This window comes from Bos indicus, chromosome 29, assembly GCF_029378745.1.
Source record: "Bos indicus isolate NIAB-ARS_2022 breed Sahiwal x Tharparkar chromosome 29, NIAB-ARS_B.indTharparkar_mat_pri_1.0, whole genome shotgun sequence".
Taxonomy (NCBI): Eukaryota; Metazoa; Chordata; class Mammalia; order Artiodactyla; family Bovidae; genus Bos; species Bos indicus.
Genome location: NC_091788.1, coordinates 41894869 through 41915361, shown reverse-complemented (window position 1 = coordinate 41915361; position 20493 = coordinate 41894869). Strand labels below are relative to the sequence as shown.

General features: G+C 40.4%; 1 protein-coding gene across 3 annotated transcripts in view; it reads left to right on the top strand.

Moving 5' to 3' along the window:
- Positions 1-2145: 2145 nt before the first annotated feature.
- Positions 2146-20493, top strand: part of LOC109554666 (solute carrier family 22 member 10-like) — a 36565-nt gene continuing 18217 nt past the window's right edge. For all 3 annotated transcript variants that reach the window (XM_070783414.1, XM_070783413.1, XM_019955335.2), the window contains exon 1: positions 2146-2738. In XM_070783414.1, coding sequence (XP_070639515.1) covers positions 2337-2738 — 402 coding nt within the window. In that variant the 5' untranslated portion in view covers positions 2146-2336. The remainder of the gene's footprint in view (positions 2739-20493) is intronic.

The window sequence follows — 20493 nt, the reverse complement described above, 5'->3', positions numbered from 1 at the left end:
AGAAAAAGCTTTTCATAAAATTCAACACAGGTTTATGACTAAAGACACTTCAGAAGATGGGCATAGAGGGAAACTACTTCAACATAATGGGTTTTCTTGGTGGCTCAATTGGTGAAGAATCCTCCTACAATGCAGGAGACACGGGTTTGATCCATTGGTCAGGAAGACCCCCTGGAAAATTAAATGGCTACCCACTCCAGGATTCTTTCCTGGAGAACTCCATGGATAGAGGAGCCTGGAAGGCTTCAGTCCATGGAGTCACAAAGAGTGGACATAACTTAGCGACTGAAAAACAACAAAAGGTTTTTCATAACTTTCTGTCTAAGAAGCAAGCATCTTTTAGTGTCATGGCTGCAGTCACTGTCCACAATGATTTTGGAGACCAAAATCAGAAAATCTGTCACTGCTTCCATTTTTTTCCCCTTCACTTTGCATGAAGTGATTGGACCAGATGCCATGATCTTAGTTTTTTTAAAGTTGAGTTTCAATCCAGCTTTTACACTCTCCTCTTTTACCCTAATATTGTTCATGGGGTTCTCAGGGCAAGAATACAGAAGTGGTTTGCCATTCCCTTCTCCAGTAGACCACATTTTGTCAGAATTCTCCACGATGACCTGTCCATCTTGGGTGGCCCTACACGACATGGCTCCTAGTTTCACTGAGTTAGACAAATAGGAAAATGAGTAAGTCAAGACTGTATTGTCACCCTGCTTATTTAACTTACATGCAGAGAACATCATGAGAAACGCTGGGCTGGAGGAAGCACAACCTGGAATCAAGATTGCTGGGAGAAATATCAATAACCTCAGATATGCAGGTGACACCACCATTATGGCAGAAAGTGGAGAAGAACTAAAGAGCCTCTTGATGAAAGTGAAAGAGGAGAGTGAAAAAGTTGGCTTAAAGCTCAGCATTCAGAAAACTAAGATCATGGAATCCAGTCCCATCACTTCATGGCAAAAAGATGGAGAAATAGTGGCTGACTTTATTTTTGGTGGCTCCAAAATCACTGCAGATGATGACTGCAACCATGGAATTAAAAGACGCTTATTCCTTGGAAGAAAAGCTATGATCAACCTAAATAGCATATTAAAAAGCAGAGACATTACTTTGCCAACAAAAGTGCATCTAGTCAAGGCTATGGTTTTTCCAGTAGTCATGTATGGATGTAAGAGTTGGACTTTAAAGTAAGCTGAGTGCCAAAGAATCGATGCTTTTGAACTGTGGTGTTGAAGAAAACTCTTGAGAGTCCCTTGGACTGCAAAGAGATTCAACCAGTCCATCCTGAAGGAAATCAGCCCTGAATATTCATTGGAAGGACTGATGCTGAAGCTGAAACTCCAATACTTTGGTCACCTGATGCAAAGAACTGACTCATTGGAAAAGACCCTGATGCTGGGAAAGATTGAAGGTGGGAGGAGAAGGGGACAACAGAGGATAAGATCGTTGGATGGCATCACCGACTCAATGGGCATGAGTTTGAGTAAACTCTGGGAGTTGGTGATGGACAGGGAGGCCTGGCATGCTGCAGTCCATGGGGTCGCAAAGAGTCGGACACCACTGAGGGACTGAACTGAACTGAACTTTTACCCTCATCAAGAGGCTCTTTAGTTCTTCTCCACTATCTGCCATTAGAGTGGCATCTGCGAATCTGAGGTTATTGATATTTCTCCCAGAAGTCATGATTCCAGTTCATGATTAATCCAGATTGGCATTTCACATTATGTACTTTGCATATCAGTTAAATAAGCAGAGTGACAACATACACCCTAGTTGTTCCCCTTTCCCAACTTTGAACCAGTTAGAAATTGCATCATACGCCACTTTAATTAAAAGCAAAGGACTGTATTTTCTTGAGTAGTGTGTTGTTACAGAACAAACAAGAAAAAAACCATTTGTTTTCTTCTCTTTCCTAGAATAGTCTTTGTGTCTCTCCAGTTCCGTTTTTTAGAAATGACTGAAGACTGTGTAGCTTACTTTAAGGTTATTCAAAGGTCACGTACATGACAAAGTCCTATGCCAGTTTCACAAAATCACAAAGGACAAACACATTCAGAGAGTAAATATTTAAACAGATTTAATATTCATGAGATACAGATATCTTTGGTAAATAATTTTCTCTATAACTTTGCTAAAAAGCAACCACCCCATGCTTTCAAAAGGACTAGGGAAACTGATTCCATTGCTCTGTTACAGTAGTGAGGTGGGTTAGACCCAGGCATGAGAAACTGGCATGAGGTCACATAGACTTAGTGTGAATTAAAGAAAACATTTTCTCCCCTTGAACTTCTCTCTGTAAAGTCATTTTGACTCCTCTTGAATATCACCTGTTTGCAATGGCCTTTGAGGAGCTCCTGGATAAAGTTGGTGGCCTGGGGAAATTCCAGATACTTCAGATGGCTTTAATTTTCCCTTCTTTCATGATAGTAGTCTGTCACTCACTGTTGGAGAACTTCACTGCAGCCATTCCTGGTCATCGCTGCTGGGTCCACATCCTCGATAATGCCACTGTCTCTGATAATGACACTGGGATCCTCAGCCCTGATGTCCTCCTGAGAATCTCCATCCCACTGGATTCAAACTTGAAACCAGAGAAGTGTCGTCGTTTCCTCCACCCCCAGTGGCAGCTCCTTCACCTGAATGGGACTTTCCCCAACATGACTGACCTGGACACAGAGCCCTGTGTGGACGGCTGGGTGTATGACCACAGCTTGTTCTCCTCCACCATCGTGACTGAGGTAAAGGCCCAATTTACTTCTTATAAGTGTAGGTGTATACTCAGTCATGTCCTGAGTATACACACATACAGTCGTGTCCTGAGTCATATCCTGTTTGAAAGTAAAAGTTAGTCACTCAGTCGTGTCCAACTCGTGACCCCATAGACTGTAGCCCACCAGGCTCCTCTGTCCATGGAATTCTCCAGGCAAGAATACTGGAGTGGGTTGCCATTACCTTCTCCAAGCGATCTTCCTGACCCAGGGATCGAACTCAGTTCTTCCTCATTGCAGGCAGACCCTTTACCAACTGAGCCACCAGGGAGTGCTCCTATCCTGTTTAGAATAACATAAATGAATTCTGAAGGAGATCAGCCCTGGGACTTCTTTGGAAGGAATGATGCTAAAGCTGAAACTCCAGTACTTTGGCCACCTCATGCGAAGAGTTGACTCATTGGAAAAGACTCTGATGCTGGGAGGGATTGGGGGCAAAAGGAGAAGGGGACGACAGAGGAAGAGATGGCTGGATGGCATCACTGACTTGATGGACGTGAGTCTGAGTGAACTCCGGGAGTTGGTGATGGACAGGGAGGCCTGGCGTGCTGCGATTCATGGGGTCACAAAGAGTCGGACACGACTGAGCGACTGATCTGATCTGAAACAGGGTTCAAGTCTTCAGTCACTGAGTAGATAATGTAGCCAGCTTCCTTTCATACTTTTAGTAAGGAGTGATTGATTATCCTTTTAATTGCCAAGCACTTTATTCTTTTTAATTTATTTATTTACTTTAATTGGAGGATAATTACTTTACAATATTGTGATGGTTTTTGCCATATATCAGTATGAATTGGCCATAGGTATACATGTGTCCCCTCCATTCTGAAACTCCCTCCCATCTCCCTCCCCACCCTATCCCACCAGGTTGTCACAGTGCACTGGCTTTTCATGCCCTGTGTCATACATCAAACTCACACTGGTTATCTATTTTACATATGGTAATTTTAAAAACCCAGAAATAATCAAATGGGACTTAAATAAACTTAAAAGCTTTTGCACAAAGAAGGAAACTATAAGCAAGGTGAAAAGACAGCCCTCAGAATGGGAGAAAATAATAGCAAATGAAACAACTGACAAAGAATTAATCTCCAAAATACACAAGCAGTTCATGCCACTCAATACCAGAAAAACAAACAACCCAATCAAAAAGTGGGCAGAGGCTGAGGACAAGATGGGAGAGGAGTAGGTGGAATACATCTCTCTCCACGGATATATCAGGAATACACCTTCAAACACAGAAGTGCATGCAGAACACCAGCTGAGAGCAGACAGGAGTACCTGACCAGCAGAAAAGAATATGTAGAACCATGCAAAACTTGGTAGGATGAAGGAACTAGGGGGGAAAATAGGAGTGTTAGTAGGACTGGACCTGCCCTTGGTGGGAGGGGGAACTGAAGCAGGGGTCCAGTCCCCACAGTGGGACAGTTGTCCGAGTCAGAGGAGAAACATTTAAGGCTGAGAGTGAAACAGCTGATCTGTGGCAGCCTAAATGGAATGAGAATCAGACAGTCCTTGCTGCAGCCATACATACCTCAGACAGTAACACTGGTCTTCTGGAAGGCGCAGCAGCTGGGAGCTGGAGTTTAGGGATTGTGGTGCACTCCCAGGGCGAGGGCTGCTGTTGACTGTGGAGAGACTGAGGGGATGTGAGGGAGGAGATTGTGGTGGGAAATGCCGGTGGAGGAAAGCCCGGCAGCCATGGAAGCAAGGTGATACTGCTGAGTCACATGTAGGGGGTGAAGCCATTACCATAGCCTCTCTCTCCCCACACACCAGCATTGGCAGCTGAACAATAGACAGCCTGGTCTATCAAATGCCTGACGCACTGAACTAGAGTAGGACCCCATCCAGGGTGCTCCTTTCGGTGACTGATATGCCAAACTACAGAGTAGGACCCCAGCCAGGGGGACCCTTCTATGTGTCTGATTGACTGAACAACAGAGAGGGACCCCAGGCAAGGGAGCCCTCTAAGTGCCTGCATAAGCAGAGCAATGGAGAAAGACTGGCCAAAGAGACCTGATCGCCAGCTACAAGAAGCTTGAAGAAAGACTCTGATAGGGCCATAACTCCTGTGACAGAGGCAGTCAGTGTCCCTGCACACGTGGCACCAGCAGGGTCCCCACAAGCCAAGAAGCTGTGCTGCCTTCACGCTCAGCTCTCACTGGGGCAGAGCTGCCACAGGCAAAAAAAGTCTTGTGTCTATGCACGCAAGATCACTTCTGTTGTGTCCAACTCTGCAACCTTGTAGACTGTGGCTTGCCAGGGTTCTCTATCAGAGAGGATGTTCTTCAGGCAAGAATATTGGAGTGTATTGGCCAAAACTGGTTGCCATACCCTTCTAGAGCACTATATTTCCTGCTGCCCTAGCCGCCAACCCACCTGAATACTTGGTGCTGCCAGAATCCCTGCAACTGCAGTACCTCCACACCTGGCCCTGACAGGAGCAAACCCAAACCCTCCAGGACAGCCTCAGAGCTAAACCCCAGTGGACAATCCACATGTAGAGGTGGATTGTGGATTTCAAAACCACAATTGAAACCCAGGGACAGTGTAGCTAGGGAAAAAGACCCAAAACTTTCTCACCAGCTGTACAAGCTCCAAAGTAAATCCACATGATCAACTAAGCAGACTCTGTGTCTATGGAATATATCAAAGGTCATTGAGAGTTCCCACAAAAGAAAACACACTAGTTCTGATAGCTGTGGACATTGAAGGCAAGAACATACAGGAGTAGGACCAGATTAGAATTTGAGCTGCCCCCACAGCAGGTCCAGAGATTAGCACATGTTGGAGGGCATCCTAGGGAGATAAGGTGAACTGTGATTCCCAGGGAGAGAAACTGACAGCAGTGACTCAAGAAAAACATTTACCATTTTTATTTTTTTACTTGTTCTGTACATTCTTTTGGATTTTTTTTTCTTTTCTTCCCCTTTGTTGTAGTTGTTGATTTTTTCGGCACTAAGAAATCCAATTAAGTTTTTGAGCTTTTTTTTTTTCTCAGTAACATTTTTTATTGTTGTCATAAACCTCTGCCTCTACATTGGGCTTTTGAAGTTCTGTGGAGTTTTCCTCTTTTCTTTTTTCTTTTCTCTTTTTTAATTTTTTAAACCTATTATTATGTTTCTGCATTGATTCCTCTATTTGCTATTCCTACTGTTCTTTTACCCTTGTATCAATCTTTAATGTATACAAATTTTCTTTGTCTACCTCTATTTAACTTTGCACAGCTATTTTTTCTTTTCTTTCTCTCCTTTCCTCTCAACATATTTGTCAGATTTATTTTCATTGCTTTATTTCCCAATTGGCAACTTGCTTTAGTTTTGTTTTCCAGTTTGTGCTTTAATTACTTTTGTTCTAGTAGATATAATTTTCTGTTTCCTTAGTTTACCAGGTCAATCTACTGTACTTTATTTTTATTGGACTGTTTTGATTTTGCTTGTGGGAGTATATGTATATGTGTATTCAGTCACATTTTCTATCATTGTTATAAACCTCTGCCTCTATGTTGGGCTTTTGCAACTCTGTGAAGTTATCCTTTCTTTTCCTTTTTTCTTTCTTCTTCCATTTTTTCGTTTTCTCTTTTTTATAATTTTAATTTTTTAAGCCTATTATATTTTTTGTACATTTATTCCTTTGTTTGCCTTTCCTACTGTTCTTTTCCCCTTGCAGTTAATCTTTAATGTATGTAAAACTTCCTCATCTACCTCTATTTAACTTTGCATATCTATTCTTTCTTTTCTTTCTTTCCTTTCCCCTCAATATATTTGTTAGTTTTGTTATCATTGCTTTATTCCCCACTTGGCTGGCACCTTGCTTTAATTTTGTTTTCCAGTTTGTGCTTAAGTTAGTTTTGTTCTTAACTGGTAAATGTAATTTTTTATTTCTTTTGTTCACTGGGTCAATCTACTATACTTTATTTTTGTTAGACTGTTTTCACTTTGCTCATGGGTATATATGTATATGTGTATATTCCATTATTTTAATTATTATTTTCCTGATTTTGTAATTTCCATTTGTCTGTGGTTCATCTTTGGTTTCTTGGTTTTTGATATTTGTTTTAATCTAACTTAATGCCATAACAAGCCACTTGTGGAATCTTTGTTCCTGACCAGAGATCACGCCCTGAGCTTTTGGAATGGGAGCACTGACTCCAAGGCCTTAGACTACCAGAGAACTAATCCTAGGGAGTATCAAATAGTGAGAACTCACTCAAAGTAAACTACTTGAATACAAGAACCAGCATCACCCAATCACCAATAGAACCCTGTGAAAGATGCCTCATCTAAACAACAAACAAGACAAAAATACAAACCTAATCATCATCAGACAGGATTATCACCTCACTCAGCCTTGCCATTAGAGGGAAGACAAACAAACAAAAACTCAGCACAAATCTCACCCTATACGAAGCTCACACAAACCACTGGACCAATCTTAGGAGGGCAGAAACAAAAAGGAAAACAGAATTCAACCTTCTTCAAGGAAAGAATTCAACTTTCCTTGAGGCCTTGGAAAAGGATACCTCAAACACAATAACTTTAAAAAAATAATAATGAAAAGGAAGAGAAATACTGCACAAATGAAGGAACAAACTAGAAAAACAGAAGTCCAAATAAATGAAGAGGAAATGGGAAAAATACCTGAAAAATAATTCAGAATAATGATAGTAAAGATGATCAAATACCTTGAAAATAAAATGGAGAAAATGCAGGAATCAATTAACAAAGACCTAGAAGAATTAAGAATAAACATACAGAGACAAGCAACACAATTACTGAAGTCAAAAATACTCTAAAGCAATCAATAGCAGAATATGTGAAGCAAAAGAATGAATTAGTGAGCTGGAAGATAAAATAGTGGAAATAAGTTCTGAAGAGCAGAATAAAGTTAAAAGAATGAAAAGAGCTGAGAACAATCTCAGAGACCTCTAGGACCACATCAAATGCACCAGCATTCCAATTATAGGGGTCCTAGAAGAAGAGGAAAAGAAAGGATATGAGAAATTTTTTGAAGAGATTATAGTTGAAAATTCCCCAACATGGAAAAGGAAATAGTCAATCAAGTCCAAGAGGCACAAAGAGTCCCATACAGGATAAACCCAAGGAGAAACATGCCAAGACACATACTAATCAAGCTAACAAAGACTAAACACAAAGAATATTAAAAGAAGTAAGGGAGAAGCAACAAGTAACATACAAGGGAAACCCCATATGCTTAACAGTTGATCTTTCAGCAAAAACTCCACAGGCCAGAAGGGAATAGCAGGATATATTTACAGTACTGAATGGGAAAAATCTACAGCCAGGATTACATACCCAGTAAGGATCTCATTCAAAATTGATGGAGAAATAAAAAGCTTTTCAGATAAGTAAAAGTTAAGAGAATTCAGTACCACCAAAGCAGCTTTACAACAAATGTTAAAGGGACTTATATAATCAGGCAATACAGGAGAAGAAAAAAGATCTACAAAATCAACCTCAAACAATTAAGAAAAGGGCAATCAGTTCACTTCCGTCCCTCAGTCGTGTCCAACATTTTGTGACCCCATGAATCGCAGCATGCCAGGCCTCCCTGTCCATCACCATCTCCCAGAATTAACTCAAACTCACGTCCATCGAGTCGGTGATGCCATCCAGCCCTCTCATCCTCTGTTATCCCCTTCTCCTCCTGCCCCCAATCCCTCCCAGCATCAGAGTCTTTTCCAATGAGTCAACTCTTCGAATCAGGTGGCCAAAGTACTGGAGTTTCAGCTATAGCATCATTCCTTCCAAAGAAATCCCAGGGCTGATCTCCTTCAGAATGGACTGGTTGGATCTCCTTGAAGTCCAAGGGACTCTCAAGAGTCTTCTCCAACACCACAGTTCAAAAGCATCAATTCTTCGGCGCTCAGATTTCTTCACAGTCCAATTCTCACATCCCTACATGACCACTGGAAAAACCATAGCCTTGACTAGATGGACCTTTGTTGGCAAAGTAATGTCTCTGCTTTTGAATATGCTATCCAGGTTGGTCATAACTTTCCTTCCAAGGAGTAAGCGTCTTTTAATTTCATGGCTGCAGTCACCATCTGCAGTGATTTGGGAGCCCAAAAAAATAAAGTCTAACACTATTTCCACTGTTCCCCCATCTATTTCCCATGAAGTGATGGGACCAGATGCCATGATCTTTGTTTTCTGAAAGTTGAGTTTCAAGCCAACTTTTTCACTCTCCTCTTTCACTTTCATCAAGAGGCTTTTTAGTTCCTCTTCACTCTCTGCCATGAGGGTAGTGTCATCTGCATTTCTGAGGTTATTGATATTTCTCCTGGCAATCTTGATTCCAGCGTGTTCTTCTTCCAGCCCAGTGTTTCTCATGATGTACTCTGCATATAAATTAAATAAGCAGGGTGACAATATACAGCCTTGACATACTCCTTTTTCTATCTGGAACCAGTCTGTTGTTCCATGTCCAGTTCTAACTGTTGCTTCCCGACCTGCATATAGGTTTCTCAAGAGGCAGGTCAGGTGGTCTGGTATTCCCATCTCTTTCAGAATTTTCCACAGTTTATTGTGATCCACACAGTCAAAGGCTTTGGCATAGTCAATAAAGCAGAAATAGATGTTTTTCTGGAACTCTCTTGCTTTTTCCATGATCCAGTGGATGTTGGCAATTTGATCTCTGGTTCCTCTGCCTTTTCTAAAACCAGCTTGAACATCTGGAAGTTCACGGTTCACGTATTGCTGAAGTCTGGCTTGGAGAATTTTGAGCATTACTTTACTACCATGTGAGATGAGTGCAATTGTGTGGTAGTTTGAGCATTCTTTGGTATTGCCTTTCTTTGGGATTGGAATGAAAACTGACCTTCTCCAGTCCTGTGGCCACTGTTGAGTTTTCCAAATTTGCTGCCATATTGAGTGCAGCACTTTCACAGTATCATCTTTCAGGATTTGAAATAGCTCAACTGGAATTCCATCACCTCCACTAGCTTTGTTCAAAAAGGCAATAGGAACATGTATATCAATAATTACTTTAAATGTAAATGGATTAAATGCTCCAACCAAAAAACAGACTCGCTGAATGGATATAAAACAAGACCCATATATATGCTGTCTACAAGAAACCCACTTCAGACCTCAAGACACATATAGACTGAAATTCAGAGGATGGAAAACATATTCCATGCAAATGGGAAGCGAAAGAAAGCTGGAGTAGCAATCCTCATATCAGACAAAATAGACCTTAAAATAAAGAGGCTTCCAAGAGATAAGGAAGGACACTTCATAATGATCAAGGGATCAATCCAAAAGGAAGAGATAACAATTGTACATATCTATGCACCCAACATAGGAGCAACTCAATACATAAGACAAACACTAACAGACGTAAAAGGAGAAATTGACAGTAACACAATAATGGTAGGAGACTTTAACACCCCACTCACATCAATGGACAGATCATCAAAACAGAAAATTAATAAGTAAACACAAATCTTAAACAATGCATTAGATGAGATGGATCTCATTGATATCTTCAGGACATTCCATCTGAATGCAGAAAAATACATCTTCTTCTCAAGTGCACATGGAACATTCTCCAGGATAGACAATATCTTGGGTCACAAATCAAATCTCAGGAAATTTAAGAAAATTGAAATCGTATCAAGCGTCTTCTCCATTGACAACGCTATGAGACTAGATATCAATTACAAGAAAAAAAAAAACAGTAAGAAACACAAAAACATGGAGATTAAACAACACGTTTCTAAATAACCAGCAGGTGACTGAAGAATCAAAAGGGAAATCAAAAAATATCTGGAAACAAATGACAATGAAAACACGACAACTCAAAACCTATGGGATGCAGCAAAAGCACTTCTAAGAGAGAAATGTATAGCAGTACAATCTTACCTCAAAAAACAAGAAAAACATCGAATAGACAACCTAACTTTACACCTAAAACAACTGGGAAAAGAACAAAAAGCCCCAAAATTAGTAGAAGGAAAGAAATCATAAAGATATGAGCATAAATAAATGAAAAATAAATGATGGAAACAATAATAAAGAATTCTAAAACTAAAAGCTGGTTCTTTGAGAAGATAAACAAAATTGCAAGCCTTTAGCTGACTCATCAAGAAAAAAACAGAAGAATCAAATCAACAAAATTAGAAATGAAAAAGGAGAGGTTGCAACAGACAATGCAGAAATACAAAGGATTATAAGAGACTATTATGAACAACTATACGGCAATAAAATGGATAACCTGGAAGAAATGGACAGATTCTTAGAAAAGTTCAATCTTCCAAGACTGAACCAGGAAGAAACAAATTATGAATAATTACAAGCACTGAAATTGAAGCTGTGATCAAAAATCTCCCAAAAAACAAAAGCCCAAGACCAGATGGTTTCACAGAAGAATTCTATCAAGCATTTAGAGAAGAGCTAATACCCACCCTTCTAAAACTCTTTCCAAAAATTGCATATGAAGGAACACTGTCAAAGTCATTCTACAAGCCCACCATCACCCTGATACCAAAACCAGACAAAGACAACACAAAAAAAGAAAACTACAGGCCAATATCACTGATGAACATAGATGCAAAAGTCCTCAACAAAATTTTAGCAAACAGAATTCAGCAACACATCAAAAAGCTCATACACCATGATCAAGTTGGGTATATTCCAGAAATGCAAGGATTCTTCAATATACACAAATCAATGTGATACACCATATTAACAAACTGAAAGACAAAAGCCATACGACAATCTCAACAGATGCAGAAAAGGCCTTTGACAGAATTCAGCACCAATTTGTGATTAAAACTCTTCAAAAAGTGGGCATAGAAGAAAGCTACCTCAACATAGTAAAGGCCATAGATGATAAACCTACAGCAAACATTATTCTCAATGGTGAAAAACTGAAACCATTCCACCTAAGATCAGGAAAAAGAGAAGGGTGTCCACTTTTGCCACTGTTATTCAACATAGTTCTGGACCACCTACCTACAGCAATCAGAGAAGAAAAAGAAATAAAATGAATCCAGGTCAGAAAAGAAGTAAAGCTCTCACTGTACATAGAAAACCCTATGACATGATACTGTACATAGATGACATGATACTGTACATAGAAAACCCTAAAGATGGTATCAGAAAATTACTAGAGTTAATCAGTGAATTTAGCAAAGTTGCAGGATACAAAATCAATGCACAGAAATCACTTGCATTTCTATATACTAACAATGAAAAATCAGAAAGAGAAATTAAGGAATCCATTCCAGTCACCATTATAACAAAAAGAATTAAATATCTAAGAATAAACTTACCTAAGGAGACAAAAGAACTGCACACAGAAATTATAAGACACTAATGAAAGAATCAAAGATGACATAAACAGATGGAGAGATATTCCATGTTCTGGGTAGGAAGAATCAATATTGTGAAAATGACTTACTACCAAATGCAGTTTACAGATTCAATGCAATCCCTGTCAAATTACCAATGGCATTTTTCACAGAACCAGAACAAAAAATTTCACAATTCATATGGAAACATAAAGACCCTGAATAGCCAAAGCAGTCTTGAGAAAGAAGAATGAAGCGGGAGGAACCAATCTTCCTGACTTCAGATTATACTACAAAGCTACAGTCATCAAGACAGTATGGTACTGGCATAGAAACAGAAATATAGACCAATGGAACAGGACAGAAAGCCCAGAAATAAACCCATGCACCTTTTGGTAACTTATTTTTTAAAAAGAAGGCAAGAAGATAAAATGGGACAAAGACAGCCTCTTGAATAAATGGTGCTGGGAAAACTGAACAGCTACATGTAAAAGAATGAAATTAGAACACTTCCTAACACCCTACACAAAGATAAACTCAAAATGGATTAAAGACCTAAATGTAAGACCAGAAATTATAAAACTCATGGAGGAAAACATAGGCAGAACACTCGATGACATAAATCAAAACAAGATCCCCTATGAACCACCTCCTAGAGTAATGGAAATAAAAACAAATGACACATGTACCCCAATGCTCATCGCAGCACTGTTTGTAATAGCCAGGACATGGAAGCAACCTAGATGTCCATCAGCAGATGAATGGATAAGAAAGTTATGGTACATATACACAATGGAGTATTACTCAGCCATTAAAAAGAATACATTTGAATCAGTTCTAATGAGGTGGATGAAACTGGAGCCTATTATACACAGTGAAGTAAGCCAGAAGGAAAAACACCAATACAGTATACTAACACATATATATGGAATTTAGAAAGATGGTAACAATAACCCTGTGTACGAGACAGCAAAAGAGACACTGATGTATAGAACAGTCTTATGGACTCTGTGGGAGAGGGAGAGGGTGGGAAGATTTGGGAGAATGGCATTGAAACATGTAAAATATCATGTATGAAACGAGTTGCCAGTCCAGGTTCGATGCATGATACTGGATGCTTGGGGCTAGTGCACTGGGACGACCCAAGGGATGGTATGGGGAGGGAGGAGGGAGGAGGGTTCAGGATGGGGAACACATGTATACCTGTGGCGGATTCATTTTGATATTTGGCAAAACTAATACAATTATGTAAAGTTTAAAAATAAAATAAAATTTAAAAATAAAAAACAAACAAAAGTAAACAAGTGGGACCTGATTAAACTTAAAAGCTTTTGCACAGCAAAGGAAACTATAAGCAAGGTGGAAAACAACCCTTAGAATGGGGGGAAATAATAGCAAATGAAATAAGTGGCAAAGGATTAATTTCCAAAATATAAAAGCAGGGAGCATGTATACCTGTGATGGATTCATTTTGATGTTTGGCAAAACTAATACAATTATGTAAAGTTTAAAAATAAAATTAAAAAAATAAAAAAATAAAAACATTTTCCTCATAAAAAAAAAAAAAAAAGCAGCTCATACAACTCAATACAAGAAAAACAGACAACCCAATCAAAGAGTGGGAGAAAGACCTAAGCAGACATTTCTCCAAAGAACACATACAGATGGCAAACAAACACATGACAAGATGCTCAGTATCACTCATTATTAGAGAAATGTAAATCAAAACGACAATGAGATATCACCTCACACCAGTCAGAATGGCCAAAATCAAAAATATTACAAGTAATAAATGCTGGAGATGGTGTGGAGAAAAGGGAATGCCCTTGCACTGTTGGTGGAAATGTAAATTGATACAGCCACTGTGGAAGACGGTATGCTTCTGCTGCTGCTGCTGCTGCTGCTAAGTTGTCTCAGTCGTGTCCAACTCTGTGCGATCCCAGAGATGGCAGCCCACCAGGCTTCCCCATCCCTGGGATTCTCCAGGCAAGAACTGGAGTGGGTTGCCATTTCCTTCTCCAATGCATGAAAGTGAAAAGAGAAAGTGAAGTTGCTCAGTCGTGTCCGACTCTTAGGGACCCCATGGACTGCAGCCTACCAGGCACCTCCATCCATGGGATTTTCCGGGCAAGAGTACTGGAGTGGGTTGCCATTGCCTTCTCCAGGAAGATGGTATGGAGATCCCTTAAAAAACTAGGAATGAAACCACCATATGACCCAGAAATCCCACTCCTACACATACACCCTGAGGAAACCAAAATTGAAAGAGACACATGTATCCCATTGTTCACTGCAGCACTATTTACAGTACCTAGGTGAAATCCCTTATGATTATACAGTGAAAGTGAGAAATAGATTTAAGGGCCTAGATCTGATAGATAGAGTGCCTGATGAACTATGGAATGAAGTTCGTGACATTGTACAAGAGACAGGGATCAAGACCATCCCCATGGAAAAGAAATGCAAAAAGGCAAAATGGCTGTCTGGGGAGGCCTTACAAATAGCTGTGAAAAGAGAAGCAAAAAGCAAAGGAGAAAAGGAAAAATATAAGCATCTGAATGCAGAGTTCCAAAGAAGAGCAAAAAGAGATAAGAAAGCCTTCCTCAGCGATCAATGCAAAGAAATAGAGGAAAACAACAGAATGGGAAAGACTAGAGATATCTTCAAGAAAATCAGAGATACCAAGGGAACATTTCATGCAAAGATGGGCTCGATAAAGGACAGAAATGTGTGGACCTAACAGAAGCAGAAGATATTAAGAAGAGATGGCAAGAATACACAGAAGAACTGTACAAAAAAGATCTTCACAACCCAGATAATCACGATGGTGTGATTACTCATCCGGAGCCAGACATACTGGAATGTGAAGTCAAGTGGGCCTTAGAAAGCATCACTACGAACAAAGCTAGTGGAGGTGATGGAATTCCAGTTGAGCTATTCCAAATCCTGAAAGATGATGCTGTGAAAGTGCTGCACTCAATATGGCCGCAAATTTGGAAAACTCAGCAGTGGCCACAAGACTGGAAAATATCAGTTTTCATTCCAATCCCAAAGAAAGGCAATGCCAAAGAATGCTCAAACTACTGCACAATTGCACTCATCTCACATGCTAGTAAAGTAATGCTCAAAATTCTCCAAGCAGTATGTGAACCGTGAACTTCCAGATGTTCAAGCTGGTTTTAGAAAAGGCAGAGGAACCAGAGATCAAATTGCCAACATCCGCTGGATCATGGAAAAAGCAAGAGAGTTCCAGAAAAACATCTATTTCTGCTTTATTGACTATGCCAAAGCCTTTGTCTGTGTGGATCACAATAAACTGTGGAAAATTCTGAAAGAGATGGGAACACCAGACCACCTGACCTGCCTCTTGAGAAACCTATATGCAGGTCAGGAGGCAACAGTTAGAACTGGATATGGAACAACAGACTGGTTCCAAATAGGAAAAGGAGTACATCAAGGCTGTATATTGTCACCCTGCTTATTTAATTTATATGCAGAGTACACCATGAGAAACACTGGACTGGAAGAAACACAAGCTGGAATCAAGATTGCCAGGAGAAATATCAATAACCTCAGATATGCAGATGACACCACCCTTATGGCAAAAAGTGAAGAGGAACTAAAAAGCCTGTTGATGAAAGTGAAAGAGGAGAGTGAAAAAGTTGGCTTAAAACTCGACATTCAGAAAACGAAGATCATGGCATCTGGTCCCATCACTTCATGGGAAATAGATGGGGAAACAGTGGAAATCGTGTCAGACTTCATTTTGGGGGGCTCCAAAATCACTGCAGATGGTGATTGCAGCCATGAAATTAAAAGACGCTTACTCCTTGAAAGGAAAGTTATGACCAACCTCGATAATATATTCAAAAGCAGAGACATTACTTTGCCAGCAAAGGTCCATCTAGTCAAGGCTATGGTTTTTCCAGTGGTCATGTATGGATGTGAGAGTTGGACTGTGAAGAAGGCTGAGCACCAAGAATTGATGTTTTTGAACTGTGATGTTGTAGAAGACTCTTGAGAGTCCCTTGGACTTCAAGGAGATCCAACCAGTCCATTCTGAAGGAGATCAGCCCTGGGATTTCTTTGGAAGGAATGATGCTAAAGCTGAAACTCCAGTACTTTGGCCACCTCATGGGAAGAGTTGACTCATTGGAAAAGATTCTGATGCTGGGAGGCATTGGGAGCAGGAGGAGAAGGGGATGACAGAGGATGAGATGGCTGGATGGCAAAACTGACTCGATGGACATGAGTCTGAGTGAACTCCAGGAGTTGGTGATGGACAGGGAGGCCTGGCATGCTGCGATTCATGGGGTCACAAAGAGTCAGACACAACTGAGTGACTGAACTGAACTGAACTGAAGGGCTTCCCTGGTGGCTCAGACGGTAAAGCATCTGCCTGCAATGTGGGAGACCCAGGTTCGATTTTAGGGTCGGGAAGATCCCCTGGAGAAGGAAATGGCAATCCACTCCAGCACTCTTGCCTGGAAAATCCCATGGACAGAGGAATCTGATAGGCTGTAGTCCATGGGGCTGCAAAGAATTGCACACGACTGAGTGACTTCACTTTCACTTTCAGAACATGGAAGCAACCTAGACGTCCATCAACAGATGAATGGATAAAAAAGTTGTGGTACATATACACAATAGAATATTACTCAGCCATAAAAGGGAACCCATCTGAGTCAGTTCTAATGAGGCGGATGAACCTAGAACCTATTATACAGAATGAAGTGAGTCAGAAAGAGAAAGATAAACAAATACCATATTCTAACTCATATATACGAATCTATAAAAATGGTACTGAAGAGTTTATTTACAGGACAACAATGGAGAAACAGACATAGAGAATAGACTTATGGCCATAGGGAGAAGGGAGGAGAGGGTAAAATGTATGGAAGAATAACTTGGAAACTTACGTTCAGTTCAGTTCAGTTTAGTCGCTTAGTCGTGTCATGAATCACAGAACGCCAGGCCTCCCGGTCGATCGCCAACTCTCGGAGTTCCTTCAACCTCATGTCCATCGAGTCGGTGATGACATCCAGCCATCTCATCCTCTGTCGTCCCCTTCTCCTCCTGCCCCAATCCCTCCCAGCATCAGAGTCTTTTCCAATGAGTCAACTCTTCGAATCAGGTGGCCAAAGTACTGGACTTTCACCTTCAGCATCAGTCCTTCCAATGAACACCCAGGACTGATCTCCTTTAGAATGGACTGGTTGGATCTCCTTGCAGTCCAAGGGACTTCTCCAACATCACAGTTGAAAAGTATCAATTCTTCGGTGCTCAGCTTTCTTCACAGTCCAACTCTCACATCCATACATGACCACTGGAAAAACCATAGCCTTGACTAGATGGACCTTTGTTGGCAAAGTAATATCTCTGCTTTTGAATATGCTATCTAGGTTGGTCATAACTTTCCTTCCAAGGAGTAAGCGCCTTTTAATTTCATGGCTGCAATCACCATCTGCAGTGATTTGGGAGCCCAAAAAAATAAAGTCATCCACTGTTTCCACTGTTTCCCCATCTATTTTCCATGAAGTGATGGGATAAGATGCCATGATCTTAGGTTTCTGAATGTTGAGCCTTAAGCCAACTTTTTCACTATCCTCTTTCACTTTCATCAACAGGCTTTTTAGTTCCTCTTCACTTTCTGCCATGAGGGTGGTGTCATCTGCATATCTGAGGTGATTGATATTTCTCCTGGCAATCTTGATTCCAGCTTGTGTTTCTTCCAGTCCAGCATTTCTCATGATGCACTCTACATATAAGTTAAATAAGCAGGGTGACAATATACAGCCTTGATGTACTCCTTTTCCTATTTGAAACCAGTCTGTTGTTCCATGTCCAGTTCTAACTGTTGCTTCCTGACCTGCATATAGGTTTCTCAAGAGGCAGGTCAGGTGGTCTGGTATTCCCATCTCTTTCAGAATTTTCCACAGTTTATTGTGATCCACACAGTCAAAGGCTTTGGCATAGTCAATAAAGCAGAAATAGATGTTTTTCTGGAACTCTCTTGCTTTTTCCATGATCCAGCAGATGTTGACAATTTGATCCCTGGTTCCTCTGCCTTTTCTAAAGCCAGCTTGAACATCTGGAAGTTCACGGTTCACGTATTGCTGAAGCCTGGCTTGGAGAATTTTGAGCATTATTTTACTAGCATGTGAGATGCGTGCAATTGTGCAATAGTTTGAGCATTCTTTGGCATTGCCTTTCTTTGGGATTGGAATGAAAACTGACCTTCTCCAGTCCTGTGGCCTCTGCTGAGTTTTCCAAATTTGCTGCCATATTGAGTGCAGCACTTTCACAGCATCATCTTTCAGGATTTGGAATAGCTCAACTGGAATTCCATCACCTCCACTAGCTTTGTTCGTAGTGATGCTTTCTAAGGCCCACTTGACTTCACATTCCAGGATGTCTGGCTCTAGGTGAGTGATCACACCATCATGATTATCTTGATCATGATGCTCTTTTTTGCACAGTTCTTCTGTGTATTCTTGCCACCTCTTCTTAATATCTTCTTACATTACCAAATGAAAAATAGATAGCCAGCAGGAATTTGCTGTATGACTCAGGAAATTCAAATAGGGGCTCTGTATCAGCCTAGAGGGGTGGGATGGGGAGGGAGATGGGAAGGAGTTTCAAAGGGAAGGGTATATATGTATACCTATGGCTGATTCATGTTGAGGTTTGACAGAAAACAGCAAAATTCTGTAAAGCAATTATCCTCCAATAAAAGATAATAATTTTTTAAGTGGGCAGAAGACCTAAACAGATATTTTCCAAAGACATAGAGATGGCTAATACATGAAAAGATACTCCACATTGCTCATTATTAGAGAAATGCAAATCAAAATCCCAACAAGGTATTCTCTTACCAGTCAGAATATGAAAGTGAAAGGCATTCAGTTGTGTCTGACCCTTTGCAACCCCATGGACTAAACAGTCCATGGAAATCTCTAGGCCAGAATACTGGAGTGGGTAGCCTTTCCCTTCTCCAGGGGGTCTTCCCAATCCAGTCAGAATAGCCATCATCAAAAAGTCTGCAAACAATAAATGCTGGCCAGGGTGTGAAGAAAAGGGAACCCTTTTATATTGTTGGTGGGAATGCAAACTGATACAACCATTATGGAAAACATTAAAAAAAAAAAAACTAAGAATAAAACTACCATAAGACTCAGCAATCCCACTGCTTGTCATATACTCTGAGGAAACCAGAATTGAAAAAGGCACTTTATTTTTCAATATTAAGTGTAGTGACAAAACAAACTAGAAGTGAATTTTAGTATCACAAAGCTTTAAATTGTGTGAAGGTGTACAGTTAGAAAAGACATAATATGTGAAAACTACCCTTGGTAGAATATTCTTGCCTTACTTGCAAATTGGAAATACGTGTATCAATTTTTTTAATTTCCATATCCTGGCTACTTGTCAAAAAATGAAATCAGAGTGCATTTCACCCTAAATGTAAAATCCAGGCATCATAAATTTTTTTTAAATGTATTTAGTGTGTCCAAAATCACTGCAGACAGTGACTGCAGCCATGAAATTAAAAGACACTTGCTCCTTGGAAGGAAAGCTATGACAAATCATGACAACATGTTAAAGAGCAGATCCATCACTTGCCGACAAAGGTCTATATAGTCAAAGCTATGATTTTTTCAGTAGTCATGTATGGAGGTGGGCATTGGATCATCAAGTAGTCCATGCCCAAGAATTGATGCTTTCAAATTTTGGTGCTAAATAGGACTCTGGAGAGTTCTTTGGACTGCAAGGAAATCAAACCAGTCAATCCTAATGGAAATCAACCCTGAATACTCATTGGAAGGACTGATGCTGAACCTGAAGCTCCAGTACTTTGGCCACCAGAGGGAAGATCTGATTCATTAGGAAAGACCTTGATGCTGGGAAAGATTGAACTCAAAAGCAGAAGGCAGTGGCAGAGGATGAAATAGTTAGATAGCATCACTGACTCAATGGACAAGAATTTGAGCAAACTCCCGGAGATAGTGTAAGACAGAGGATCCTGGTGTTCTGCAGTCCATGGGATCACAAAGAGTCACACTTGACTTAGCAACTGAACAACAAAACAAAAGACAGAAACATTGATATATGCAGTGCTAAGTGAATATGAAGATTGGCCCTGACATAACCTACAGGATTTAGCTGAGGATCTGAAAAAGTCATGCCTAATCCTAAAGAAAGGCAATACCAAAGAATGCTCAAACTACTGCACAATTAAACTCATCTCACACGCTAGTAAAGTAATGCTCAAAATTCTCCAAGCCAGGCTTCAGCAATACGTGAACCGTGAACTTCCAGATGTTCAAGCTGGTTTTAGAAAAGGCAGAGGAACCAGAGATCAAATTGGCAACATCCGCTAGATCATCGAAAAAGCAAGAGAGTTCC